The 14528-nt window shown below is 36.1% G+C and overlaps 1 protein-coding gene across 1 annotated transcript in view; it reads right to left on the reverse strand.

Annotated features, from left to right (window-relative positions):
• The window catches only part of RIT2 (Ras like without CAAX 2), a 381183-nt gene that overhangs the window by 250942 nt on the left and 115713 nt on the right, over window positions 1-14528 (reverse strand). Inside the window, exon 3 of the mRNA XM_059410052.1 lies at window positions 1953-2026. Coding sequence (XP_059266035.1) covers window positions 1953-2026 — 74 coding nt within the window. The remainder of the gene's footprint in view (window positions 1-1952; window positions 2027-14528) is intronic.

Raw genomic sequence — 14528 nt, forward strand, 5'->3', positions numbered from 1 at the left:
GTTGCAAATATCTTCTTATATTGAGTGAAATTTAACTACTCAAACTTTTTCCAATTAGGTTTAAAAATTCCCCTGAAAAGAAGTCTATTTTCCCTTGGATAACAGCTCTTTCAAGTAACTGAAATAATTTTTCCATTCTAAATAGCCCCAGTGGCTTCAGCCCTCCTCCACCACCATAAGCCCATTATCCAAATGTTCCTTGAAACAAATGAATTTATCAATAGATGGGTTTCAAATAACCTTAATATTTCATAAATATAGAAAGAAACCATGTATTTCCAGTGGCTTATATATATGTCAGTTAATGCAGTTTTTTAAAAAAAATAGGTACATGAAATAGATGACATCATAAACATTTCAATATATACATTTTTTAAGTACAAATGGAAAACAATATATTGAAGATCTGTGCATCTATGACCTAGGTTTTCGACTGTTAACATTCTCCTTTATTGAATCAGAACTTTATGAAACATGAATCATCATGTATGTAGTTGAAGTTGACTTTGTATTTCTAGCTTAAACATTTTCTAAAAAAAAAATTTTTACATCCCAAGCCACAAAGTAAAATTATATATAGCAAATAATCAATCTCCTATAGACCACATTTTTTTGTGATTAGATAAAAAAAAATCAATAAAAAGGATAAGAACCTATGTGAAAAGAACGCCAGCTCACATTCTGACTGCAGCATTCTGTTTAAGTTAAATGTGTTCTCAAACCTGACAAAGGTGCATTAGAGTTTCCCATTATACAGCTTTTGGATTTATGCTCTTTAGATTTATATATTTTTCTTGAATTTTATAGACCAATATTTATCTTTGATTTTTTTTTCTATTGCAAACTGACATTTTTACACCTTAATAATGCTTTTTGCAATAAAATTTACTTTGCCTGATTTTAATACAGATATAGCCACTTTACGTTTGGTTATCTTTTTACAATTATTTTTTCCTAATCATTCTCTGATTTGTCAACTTTCTGTACTTTTAGGTCTCTTCTAAACCAAAGAAGTATAGGTTAGTTTTGTTCTTCTATTCAATATAATGCCAACGATTTACGTGACTATTTTGGGAAAAATACCATATCCATTTCCATTTATTTTGATTCCTGATAGGCTTATATTTATTATGTTTCTGATTTCTTTTTTCTTTTCAACTTCAAAATTATTATTTTTATATTTCCCCTTTCCCCTCTGCTAGTTTTTAAGTTATATTTCTAAGAAATTTTTTTTTTTTTTAAGAACAGTTTTAGGTTTACAATAAAGAGGAGTTTTATGCCTGGCACTTTAATATGTTTATATTTCAATATTATTATATTTAAAGTATGAAATGAAATAAAATCCCCATCCTCTTCCCAAATATACCAAGGCTTTTAAAGGTTTTTACTCTGACTCCTTTTGTCCATTTTACTTATAAATGCCACATAGTATTTTAGTCCTATATTTTTATATACACCAACAATGCTTTCCTCCTCCTTGTTCTTATCTACACATTTGTAAGTTAATGTACTAGATAATACCACATCTTGGTTATGTCACCCATTTCACCTAACTATCTCTACCCTTGGTTCCATATATATGTTAAGTAGACCTTCCTTTTTTATGTCGCTAAAGTTTTTAAATAAAAGCTATCACCAGATGAGGGTTCAAGACAAGTTTTGCACACATCTGAGGAAGAACAAACTATTCTGTTAATTTTATAATCTTAGATGACAATATTATATCTACACTTAAGTTTTTATATTTAAAAAAATTAAAGGAATGTTAAAATATTCTAGTTGGCAATAAGTTACATTTTCCTGCCAATTCTTTTCTTATTTAATTTCTCATCACTATTGCAAATTTCCTCTTGTCCTGTTTGAATTGTTAAACTCTTCTTTGTGGTTAATGTATTTGAGATTAAAGCCTAAATTGGCCTCTGAATCTGGAGAGATCTAAGAAAATTACCTACCTGACCAGCAGTGTCCAAAATGTCCAAATAAGCTGGCTCATCATCAATCCTAACCTGGGTCTTATAAGCATCTTCTGAAAAACACAAGACAGAGTTTACATTCAGATATATTCAACTGAAGAGGCATAATTCATTTTTAGATTTCATAACCAAGAATTTCTAAATAGGTTAAGTAAGAGAACGAGATATTCTAGTCGAGTACACCAAGCAAGAAGGTTATCACCCAGGGAAAGAATGGAGAGTGTTTCTGCTTAACGTCAAGTCAGGTTTATTTCTCCTTCATCAGGAGAATATTATGATTTGAGGTACAGTGGTCATATTACCTACAGAACAAACCTTGCAACAAATTCATCAGTTCTTTTTTTCATCATGCACTTCAAATTTGCATTTCAACATCATAGTCAATGAAAGACTGAAAGCTTTTACTCTAAGATCAGGGACAAGTAGGCCTGCTTTAACTTTTATTTAATGCAGTACTAAAGCCCTATCCAGAACAACAAGGCAAGAAAAATAAATAAAAATCATCCAAATTGGAAGAGAAGAGATAACTAACAGGATCTTATAAATAGAAAGCTCTAATGATTGCATAGGGTGGGAGTGCAGTGGGGGTGCTGTTAGAACTTCTAAAATATTCAGCAGTTACAGGATACAAAAATCAAACACACTGAAGTCAGGAGTCTTTCCATACACTGACGATAAACAATTTATTTTTTTTAAGATTTTATTTAACAGAGAGAGAGATCACAAGTAGGCAGAGAGGCAGGCAGAGAGAGAGAAGGAAGCAGGCTCCCCTCTGAACAGAGAGCCTGATGTGGGGCTTGAATACAGGATCCTGAGATCATGACCCGAGCTGAAGGCAGAGGCTTAACCCACTGAGCCACCCAGGAGCCCGATGATAAACAATTTAAAATAAAAGAAAATGTTTTCGCCTATAGGAGCATCAAAAGGAATCAAATACTTAGGAATAAACTTAACCAAGAAGGTAAAGAATTGTATACCAAAAACTATAAAGTTTTAATATGTTTTTGTACTTCTTAACCTGTACAAATTTATATATTCTGGATTCTAAACATTTACCAGGTAGGATTTATAAATATTTTTTCCTATTCTGTAGGCTTTTTAACTTTAATGATGGCATTTTATGGAGTATAGTTTTTTGTTGTTCATGTTTTTAGTGTCCTAAGGATGTATTCTAAATTCAAGGTCGTGAATCTTTACTGCTCTGTTTTCTTTTAAGAGTTTTATAATTTTAGCCTTTGCCTTTAAGTCATTGATCCATTTTTAGTTTATTTTATTTAGCAGCTTTCTCTTTTTAAAATTGTTTTAATATAAGTTAAATTAGCCAACATAGCCATCATTAGTTTCAGATGTAGTGTTCAATGAGTCATCTGTTGTTTATTTTATTTATTTTTAAGATTTTATTTATTTATTTGACAGAGAGAAATCACAAGTAGACGGAGAGGCAGGCAGAGAGAGAGGGAAGCAGGCTCCCTGCCGAGCAGAGAGCCCGATGCGGGACTCAATCCCAGGCTTAACCCACTGAGCCACCCAGGCTCCCAATTTTATTTATTTATTTTAAAGATTTCATTTATTTTTCAGAGAAAGAGATAGAGAGCAAGCACACCAAGGGAACACAAGCAGGGGGAGTGTCAGGCAAAGGGAGAAACGGGCTCCCCACTGAGCAAGGAGACCAATGTGGGACTCCATCCCAGGACCCTGGGATTATGACCTGAGCTGAAGGCAGACGCTTAACTAACTGAGTCACCCAAGTGCCCCAGTTGCATATTTTTTAATATGTTGTTTGGTAAGGATATAAATTCATTCTTCTGCATATAATTCTCTTGTTATCCTTCATTTTTGTAAGGTTGGTACTGATGCCCCCAATATCTTATTTGATATTTCTTTCTTAGTCAGTCTAACTAAAGGTTTGTCAATGTTGTTCAACTTTTTGAAGTAACATAGTATCATTTTTCTCTTTTCCTGCTATTCTCTATTTACCTCTCTTCTACTCTTTAGTATTTCCTTCCTTCTATTTGCTTTGGGTTTAGTCCCCCCCGCCCCCGCTCCAGACTGCTTGGGGTTAAATCCTGGCTCTACCAATACCAGCTGTCTGATTTTAGGAAGAGAAAATCATTTGGTCTCTCTAAAATGCATATTACTCATTTGAAACTTATGATAATATTTGTATGTAACTTATGTAGTCTTCAGAGGATTTAAGAAGACAATGCGTGAAATATATCCAGCACAGTGCATTGTGTATAGACTATGATGCTGTATATATGGTTTTTGTTTTTAAGAAATTTGAACTCTATCATAACATCATTATCAGATATGCATTTTGGAATTCTCAGTGGGCTGAAATGTGGCAAATAGATTTTAACATGGGAAGCTAGAAAGATTACATTTATATCAGTAATCGAGGTGAGAAAAGATGGCGGTCTATATTATAACAATGGCATTAGGGTCGAAAAAGAGCTGACAGATTTGCAAGGTATTTAGGAAGTTGAACCTGTAGCACTTAGTAATATATAGAGTACAAGGAAGGAGGATGATGCAAGAATAGCTCTCCAATTTCTGGCACTTGAAGGTGGGCAGATAGCTAGGATGTTTACTCAGAGAGGGCAAAAAGGAGGACCACCACAAATGCAGCTTAGAAAGGACTTTGCCATGTCTGTATCATGGAAGTGGAAATAGTGAGTACCTTGGTCTGAAGCTCTGGGGAGAGATCTGAGAATCTTATTTCATTATATCCAAGTTTTTGCTCATTTTTTTCCAGTAGTAAACCAAGCCTGAAATTCAAACTCCTAGAATCTGGCTATAGCTTCTCTCTTATCTGCCATTTATATTTTAAGTAAAGAGCAAACTGAACTACTACTAAAAGCATTTAGAACAGTGTTGAATTTTGGCACCATTTCAATACTTATTCATACTGTTGATTGTGAATCACAAATGAGTTATTTTCAGAAACTTTTGGTTTACAAACTAGCAATGGTCAACAAAGGAGGTGCTTTTTAAATACATAGTATTGATCACCTCCCCTAAATTAGATTTTCACTAACTTCTAGAGATATGAAGATAGACACATACACACACACACACACACACACACACACACGTCATCATGGTCTCTACTCCCAAGAACTTAAACAATCACAGTGGAAGACATACAAACATGCAGTGATATGTTAAGAAGAACCCTCAACTCTATGGTCATATAATCTCTGACAAAGCACGAAAAAATATACAGTGGAAAAAAGACAGTCTCTTCAATAATTCATGCTGGGAAAATTGGACAGCTATGTGTAGAAGAATGAAACTTGGCCATTCTATTACACCATACACAAAGATAAACTCAAAATGGATAAAAGACTGCAATGTGAGGCAGGAATCTATCAAAATCCTAGAGGAGATCATAGGCAGTAATCTCTTCGACATTGGCCACAACTTCTTTCAAGATAGGTCTTCAAAGGCAAAGGAAACAAAAGCGAAAATGAACTTTTGGGACTTCATCAAGATCAAGAGCTTCTGTACAGCAAAGAAAACAGTCAACAAAGAGGCAACCCAGGGAATGGGAGAAGATATTCGCAAATGACACTACAGACAAAGGGTTGATATCCAAGATCTATAAAGAACTCCTCAAACTCAACACACACAAAACAGATAATCATGCCAAAAAATGGGCATGAAGAAGACAGGAACAGACACTTCTCCAAAGAAGACATACAAATGGCTAACAGACACATGAAAAAATGTTCCTCATCATTAGCCATCAGGGAGATTCAAATCAAAACCACATTGAGATACCACCTTACACCAGTTAGAATGGCCAAAATTAACAAGACAGTAAACAACAAGTGTTGGAGAAGATATAGAGAAAGGGGAACCCTCTAACACTGTTGGTGGGAATGCAGGTTTGTGCAGTCACTTTGGAAAACAGTGTGGAGATTCCTTAAGAAATTAAAAATAGAGCTACCCTATGGCCCTGCAATGCACTACTGGGTATTTACCCCAAAGATACAGATGCAGTGAAAAGAAGGGCCATCTGTACCCCAGTGTTTATAGCAGCAATGGCCACAGTCACCAAACTGTGGAAAGAACCAAGATGCCCTTCAACAAACGAATGGATAAAAAAGATATGGTCCATATATATATATATATATATATATATATATATATATATATATATACACAATGGAGTATTATGCCTCCATCAGAAAGGATGAATACCCAACTTTTGCATCAACATGGATGGGAATGGAAGAGATTATGCTGAGTGAAATAAGTCAAGCAGAGAGAGTCAAATTCACTTAACTTGTGGAGCATAAGGAATAACACAGAAGACATTGGGAGATGGAGAGGAAAAGTGAGTGGGAGGAAATCGGAGGGGGAGACAAACCATGAGAGACTATGGACTCAGAGACAACCTGAGGGTTTTAGAGGGGAGGGGGATGGGAGGTTGGGTGAGCCTGGTGGTGGGTATTATGGAGGGCACGTATTGCATGGAGCACTGGGTGTGGTGCATAAACAATGAATTTTGGAACACTGAAAAAAATTTGAATTTAAAAAAAGATTTTAAAAAAAAGAAGAAGAAAAACAACTTATAGGGCATACAGCCTACCCCTTTCTAGCAAATTCATTCCTTGCGACTATGCTCCAGAAATAAAATTGTGAGAAGTCTAACTAGCAGGATAGTCAATCTGCTGTGAGCAACTACCAGCCATCCTGTAACAGTGTTCACTATACGCGCAACCACACAATCTATTTTTCATTCCACTGCTCTTTGTACTTTCACTGATCTTCCTCTTACACAAGAGATATCTGGTGGTTTTTTTAATGCATGGGGTTGTTTTTCCATTTCATAGGAAAATAAGAATAGTTATTGTGAAAAGGACACTATGACTGGAGAATCACATGTGAGTCTTTCAGATTTCATGTTTGTTTATTTAACTCAAAGGCCCCAAAAGGAGCCTGCTGAGGCCAGGAGCATGCTGAGTAATCCAGAGGAGAACTGCTCTTTGTGATTATTTGGGCCCTAGATAAACCCAGCACATGAAACGTATATCAAATAAAAGCTTCTCCTGGGATTAGAAAACCCCTTCAAAGAGACTTGATGTGAATTGGCTGGAAATTAAGCCAGGCCTTCTATCAAGATTTCTTTCTCTCTTTTAAGAAGTGTCTATCACAGTACACATTCCAGTGTTGTGAATCTAGGTCACCTCCCTGGCCTCCATAGAAACTAATCCCTTTCATTTCCTTCCAATAAACAATCTTCCCTCCTGTTTCCATCCATCCACTCCCTTTGAGACCTCCCATGTAGAAATGCAGTGTCAAAAATACTCTTTTGAATACATATAAACACCTCCCTGAATTTCAATCATCCGCCTATAGATGCAACGCTGGAGTGAGCTCATTTATCTTCCAAAGCAAGAGGCCAATGTATACAAAGCCTTATCGGGCAAAAATAGTAGCAACTGCCTGCTATGTTGTCTGCACTGGAAAGCAAAATGGATCTAGATTCTTAGAGGCATCTCTAAGAATGCCACCTTAAAAGGCTACTTTAAAAAATTCGTTTGAAAACACTGGTGTTTGAGATCGTGGCTTCTTTTAGGTCTTCTTCACTTTCCTTCTCCAAAATTTTATAGGAGGAAACCACCAAAGACCTGTATTAAAGTTTCACATCCATCACTAAATGTTGGTGTTACAAGTGGCCAACCACTTAATCTTACTTGTAAGATGGAGTTAATAGAACATGCTAGTCACTGTATAGGAGTACTAGAAAGATCAACTAAAGTGGACTATAAAATGGTGGAAGGAAGGAAGGAAGGATGGATAATTCAAACTCAAGGCATATTATGTAATAACTTTAAAAAAAATATTGCTTCAAGTTAACCATAAAATCACATTAAAGCTAAACCACTTCTACTTCGGCCATTTGTGTTTACCCATGCAGGAATGTTTCTCCCCACTGAGGACTTTTTAAAAAAATATCTTAGGATACTATGGTTTACTTGAAAACCTTAAATGTATTATAATACATTTAAATGGCACACTAAAGATATGCTTCTGTGACTCTGAGGTAGTCTATATCTCTAAAATATTAATCATCAACCCAATGCTTTCAATAATATAAAGGATCAGATTCAGATCATTTATAACTTTCTCAAAGAATTTCTTAAATCATCCTAATTGGCTGTTTATATGTGTATGAAACAGAAATATCTTGGAACAAAGTACACTGCAAACTCTCTCTTGAACAGAAAGGGAAATCATGGCTGCATCAGTATTGATACATATCTAATATATCAATATGTGCTTAAGTATATAATCTGTGTTACACATGCTGATAGGCCCGGGATCTACCATGTTGACAAAGACAATTGATTTCTATCCATACAGTTTGAAATCTTGGGAGAATACATAAACAGGCAATTGCACTGTAATGAGTGTTAACAGAAGTGTTTGAAATGTGCTTATTTAGAAAGACAGAAGACACCCAGCTGAAGTTGAGCTAAGGTCAGTCCTCAAAAGAAGCAGATAGAAAACGGGGTTTGCAATGGGGAGACCTGGTAAGAGGCCAAGACAGGCAGGGAATTGCATGGACTAAAACACAACGCCTCCTCTTGGAAGTAAACATCCAGTGAAATCTATTAAAGGTGTATATGCCTTCTGGATTTGAAAAAGGTTCTGGAAACTGGCTGAGTTTGGCTTCAGAAAGGCCTCAAAATGAATGAGAACACATTTTCCTACCATGGCAATAAGAGCTGAAGATAGAGGTGTCATTAGAAACTCAGTCCTGGAAATTCATGGGAATTATAAGGCAGAATTTAGATTTTTTTTTTCTCATGCTATAAAATTAAGGACTGAGCCAAGGACAACTGTGAGGGATAAGGGCTCTGTGAGGATACTGGAGTTACACAGCAATTGAAATCTTTCCTACAGACATAGAAGCAGATTCTAGTGGGGTAGTTCATACCAATCAGCATTTTCCTGCTGCTCCCAGGGAAATGTCCAATATCACTGCTCTGGGGAGTTTAACTCCAAGGGAGACAACCACATGCATTCTATAGGGTCCTCATGTAGATTTTCTACATCAGACCTTTTGAGGTCTGGAAATGCTGGAGCATTTCCTTTGGAATCAGAGGATACCTGGAGATTTGCACCTGCAGAGGGCCACTACTGAGAGAGGCCATTCCAAACAACAACTTCTCATAGCAAGGATAAGCCAACAGAGAAGTCTTTGAAAAAAGGTAATAGTCCTCTTGAGTGAATAGACCTGTGGCCCGGCAAGAGATTGCTGAGACAGCAGCAAGATCCATGTTTGTTCCCAAAACTGTCATCTACAGAAAGTATTTCAGGACGTCCACATCCTTTCAATGTTAGAGCCTTCTAAATCTTTCCTTTTAGCCAGAAAGAGAGGTTCATGGGAAACCGGATTCTTTGGCTATCTTCTGTTAAATAGAAATGAGAGGTAAAAGGATTCAGCCACACCCACATTGAGCATTTCAAGTGCTTCCTATCTACCTCACTTCTCCTTTTGGAGTGAGGGAAAGAAAAGAGTAGATGTTCTGTTCTCCCCAGCTCCTTTAGCAAGAAATGACATCTCATTTCTACCTTTCTGGCCCCTATTTCCCATCAACATGATGGATGGCTACATGATCCTAAGGCCACGATCTGTGTAATGGTGGCCTCCCAGACTTTAAAATAGAATGCATCTATATATAGACTATCTCTTCACAGAAATAACTAGTTTTTATGGTTAGAACAACTGTGGGAGTGCCACAATTGATGGATACCTCCAGAAGGGTTCCATGAACTTTTGGTTTCCACAGATACAATATGAGAATATTGTATGCAGAGGTTTGGTTCATACCAAGACCCTGGTTTCTGGGAAGGGGAAATAGATATACTTTTCCCTATGCTTCCTGCTACATACAACATAAAATCATGAAAATTTTTTCTAGAACAAGCTTAAGACAACTCTGAAAGTTGAAGAGGAAAAGGCAGCCTGGCTAAAAACCTCAGGATCTAAGGAATAACCCAGTGGTGAGTTCTCTGGGTTTTCTTTTTGCCTCACAGACTTGAAACTGAAAAAGCTGGAAGTCTGGAAACACCAATGGGTACAGACAAAACAAGAAAGCCCAGAGAAATGAAGCAGAGTCTAGAAAGATGGAACACATTTAGACTATAACCCATTTAACAGTGAACCAATTTAGAACTGTTCGACAAATTACTTAGCTGTAAATAGAACAAAACATGTGCAGACCTTATATGCTAAAAGCCATGTAACACTGATGAGAGAAAATTTAGACAATCTAAATACAGAGGCATACCATTTTCATGCTTAGAAGACTCAACAAGTAAATATGTGGATTCTCCACAAGTTGTGTAAAAATTTAACGCAATTTTCTATCAAAATCTTGAAAAACTTATGTGTATGTATGGATATGGGCACCATTTTTAAGTCTTGTATGAAAAGAAAAAGGAACTAGAGAAGCTAAAATATTTTGAAAAGTAGCAGGAATCAGTTTTCCTGAATTCACAACTTACTATGTAGCTATAGTAATCAAGACTACACAGTATTGACACATAGCTCAATAAAATAGAATGGAGAATTTAGAAATAAGCCCTCAAAAATGTAACTACATTTTGACAAAAGTGCAAAAGTAATTTAGAGAAGGGAAGAGACTTTTCAACAAATGGTGTAGGAAAAATTAAATATCCATGGGCAAAAACAAGCAAACCTCCAGCTAAGTAGCACACTTTATACACCAATTAATCTAAAAATGGATCATAAGCCTCAACAAAAAACTACCAAACTTTTAGAAGAACCTAGGAAAAATCTTCATGATCCAGTACTATGCAAAATTTTAGACTTCACATTAAAGTTCTGTAAAAGGAAAAGTTTATAAATTGGACTTAAAAATTTTAAGACAGCTTTGCACTATAAAAAACCCTATTAAGATTTTTTTAAAAATACTAGAATGGGAGAAAATATTTGCAAACCAAACATCTGATGAAGGACTACTATTTAGCAGGTACAAAGAACTCTCAAATCTCAAGAACAATCTATTTAGAGAGAGAATAAAAGATATGAAGAGACATTGCATAAAATAGGATATATACATGATAAATAAGCACATAAAACACGTTCATGATCCCAGAGTCAGATAGAGCCTGGCTTCGGCTCTCTGCTCAGCAGGGAGTCTCCTTTCCCTCTCCCTACCCACTGCCCATCCCCCACCTACCCCCCACCCCTCACTCATGCTCTTGGTCTCTCAAATAAAATCTTAAATAAAATCACAATGAGCTATTACTACATACCAATCAGAATGGCTTATAAAAAAGTGAAAACACTTAAGGCTGGTACGGATGCATAAACATGAGATTACTAATAAATTTTTGGAGGGTTTCCTGGGTGGCTCAGTCAGTTAAGTGAAAGGCCTGGACAAATCTCACCCCACCCGAAATTTGTTCACGCCCAAAAGTGTTATCAACCAGCTACTTCTGCTTCTGTAAAAGTGCTTGCTCAAATGCGCAGGCTAACTAGCTGCTTTCGCTTCTGTTCGAATGCTTGCTGCGCGCCCAGGCTCCCAACACCAATCAACCAACACCAGGTATGATTTTTTAACTTGTATGTACCCCACCCAAAAACTTGTTTGTACCTGCTTATAAAAACCCTGCACTTACTCTGCTCAGGACCTCTCAGTGTCACCGGCAATGAGCGCCTGGAGGTCCGGGTTTGGACTCGCAATAAATGACCCTTGCTGTTTGGCTTTGACTTGCCTCTCTGGTGGTCTTTTAAGGTGGGTGTACAACGCATCCGGCATTACATAAGCATTTGCCTTCAGTTCAGGTCATGATCTTGGGGTCGTGGCATCGAGCCCTATATCAGGCTCCCTGCTCAGTGGTAAGGGGTAGAGGGGGCTGTTTCTCCTTCTCCTCCATGCTCATGCTCTCTTACTATCTCTTTCTTTCTCTCAAATAAATAAAATCTAAAACAAACAAACAAACAAACAAACAAAAACTTTTGCAGTGTATATTTAAAAAAATATATTCCACATGTTGGGGCACCTAGGTGACTCAGTTGGTTAAGTGTTTGACTCTTGGTTTTAGCTCAGTCCTGATCTCATGGGTCAAGAGATCAAGCCCCGCCTTGGGATTCCTGCTCACCAACTATTCTCTCCTTCTGTCCCTCCCCCAACATTTGCACACGCGTGCATATTCTCAAAAATAAATAAAATCTTTTACATATATTCCACATCTATTTATATTCCACTTGGAATATGTAAAGCAGTAATTGCATTCTTGGACATTTATTACAGAGAAATGAAGACTTAGGTTCTCATAAAGACACACTAATTTTTTTTTTTTTTTTTTTGCCCAAGTTGTTTGTAGTAGCTTTATTCCTAATAGCTAAAAATGGGAATAGGTCAAATATCCTTCAGCATGTGAATAATTATACAATCTGTGGTATACCCATATCATGGAATACTATTCAACAATTTAAAAAAGAATGGAATGTTGATACATGCAACAGCCTTGATGAATCTCCACAGAATTATGCTAATTAAAACCAGCCCATTCCAAAAGGTTACATATTCTATGATTCTATTTATATAATATTCATGAAATGACACAGTTATAGATATGAATGACAGATTAGTGGTTGCCAGACATTATGGAGGAAGTGGGTGTTGTTTTCAAAATCTACATAAAGGATCCTTGTGGTCGTGAAATTGTTCTGTATCTTGACTATCTGTATCCTGACTGTGATTTTGGACTAAGTTTCAGAAATACTACCACTGAGGGGAACTGGATAAGGGGACATTGAATCCTCTGTATCTTACAGTGCCATATAAATTTATAATTATCTCAAAATAAGATAGATATATCAATATCTGCTTATGTATAAAAAATTCCAAACTCTCAAAAACATTTTAGCAAGATAGGCATAGAAGTAGCTTGCTTTATCTCTAGTACTGAGTAGCTAAACAAAACTTAAAGCAAACATTATGATTAATAGATAAATACTAAAACCATTCACTCAGGATGAATACAAGATAAGAATTTTCATTATAAATACTTTATGTTGGTAGTCCCACCTGTTCAGTTAGACAAAAATGTGACCAGTGTAAACAAATTTAGAAAGGAAAATGTTGGGGCGCCTGGGTGGCTCAGTTGGTTAAGCTTCTACCTTTGGCTCAGGTCATGATCTCAGGGTTTTGGGATTGAGCCCCACATCAGGCTCTCTGCTCAGCAGGGCATCCTGTTTCCCCCCTCTCTCTTCCTGCCTCTCTGCCTACTTGTGATCTCTCTCTCTGTCAAATAAATAAATAAAATTTTAAAAAAAAGAAAAGAAAGGGAAAATGTCACCATACATAGAAAATATCTTTGGGCTTTTGGGCATATAGAACTTTTCAAAGATTCTATAGATAAATTCATAGATTGAATAAATCAACTTAGTAACTTAATAGTAATCAGTTTTCTGGGAACAAAGTCAATAGAAGAAAAAATCAACATGCAACAGAATAAGTGAAATTATGGTATTAACAGAACATCAAAAATATCAAATCTTGAATAAATCTTGCAAAAGTTTTGCAAGTCTTCTTAGGAAGCTGTAAGATATTATGAGAAAAATTAAAGATGAAAAATAACTAGAAGTATATGCATGTTTATGAATTGGTAGATTAAATATTTTAATGAAGTCAATTTTCCCCTAATTGATCTATAAACACACATCAGAGTTGGATGGTAGGGGCACGTGGATAGATTCACCAACTAATTCTAAATTAATATAGAAATGCAAATGGCCAAAAATAGTTGAGACAATCTCAAAAAAGAACATAAGCTCTACCATATCTCAAGACTTACTATTAATTTATAGCAATTAAAACAAGGTGATATTAGCATACAGAAAAATCAACTAACAGAATGAGAGCCCACATACTAATGAACATTTTTTTTTTTTTTTTTTTTTTTACAGGACAGAATTGGCATTTCAAAGCAGTGGGAAAAAGAAAGTATTTTCAGTAAATAGCATTATCAAACAGGTATATATATTGAATAATGGAGGCTGACTGCTATCTCACAATATACATAGAAATCAATTACAGTTGGTTTGTATGTAAATATGCAAAACAAAACCTCTCAGATACTATAGGATAATACCTTCATCATTTGGAGTGGCAAGAGTTTGTTTTTGTTTTGTTTTTTAAGCTTTTATATATTTGAGAAAGAGGAAATAGGGAGGGACGGGGAGAGAGCAGGAGCGGTGGGAAGAGGCTGGGGGAGAGCAAGACGTAAGCTCCCTGTGAAGCACATAGCCCCATGTGGGGCTCTATCCCAGCAACCTGGGATCATGATCTGAGCCAACATCAGACACCCAACCGACTGAGCCACCCAGACACCCCTGGGAAGACTTCTTAAAAACTAATATAAATACTAATTATAAATTGAAAGGCTGACAAATTAGTATACATTTATTAAAATTGTGAGTACATTAAAACAACAGATTGGTTTATCAAAGGCACTATTAAGAGAAGGAAAATATAAGCCGTGCTATGGAATAAAGTGTAT

Source organism: Mustela nigripes, chromosome 8 (genome assembly GCF_022355385.1).
Source record: "Mustela nigripes isolate SB6536 chromosome 8, MUSNIG.SB6536, whole genome shotgun sequence".
Lineage (NCBI taxonomy): Eukaryota > Metazoa > Chordata > Mammalia > Carnivora > Mustelidae > Mustela > Mustela nigripes.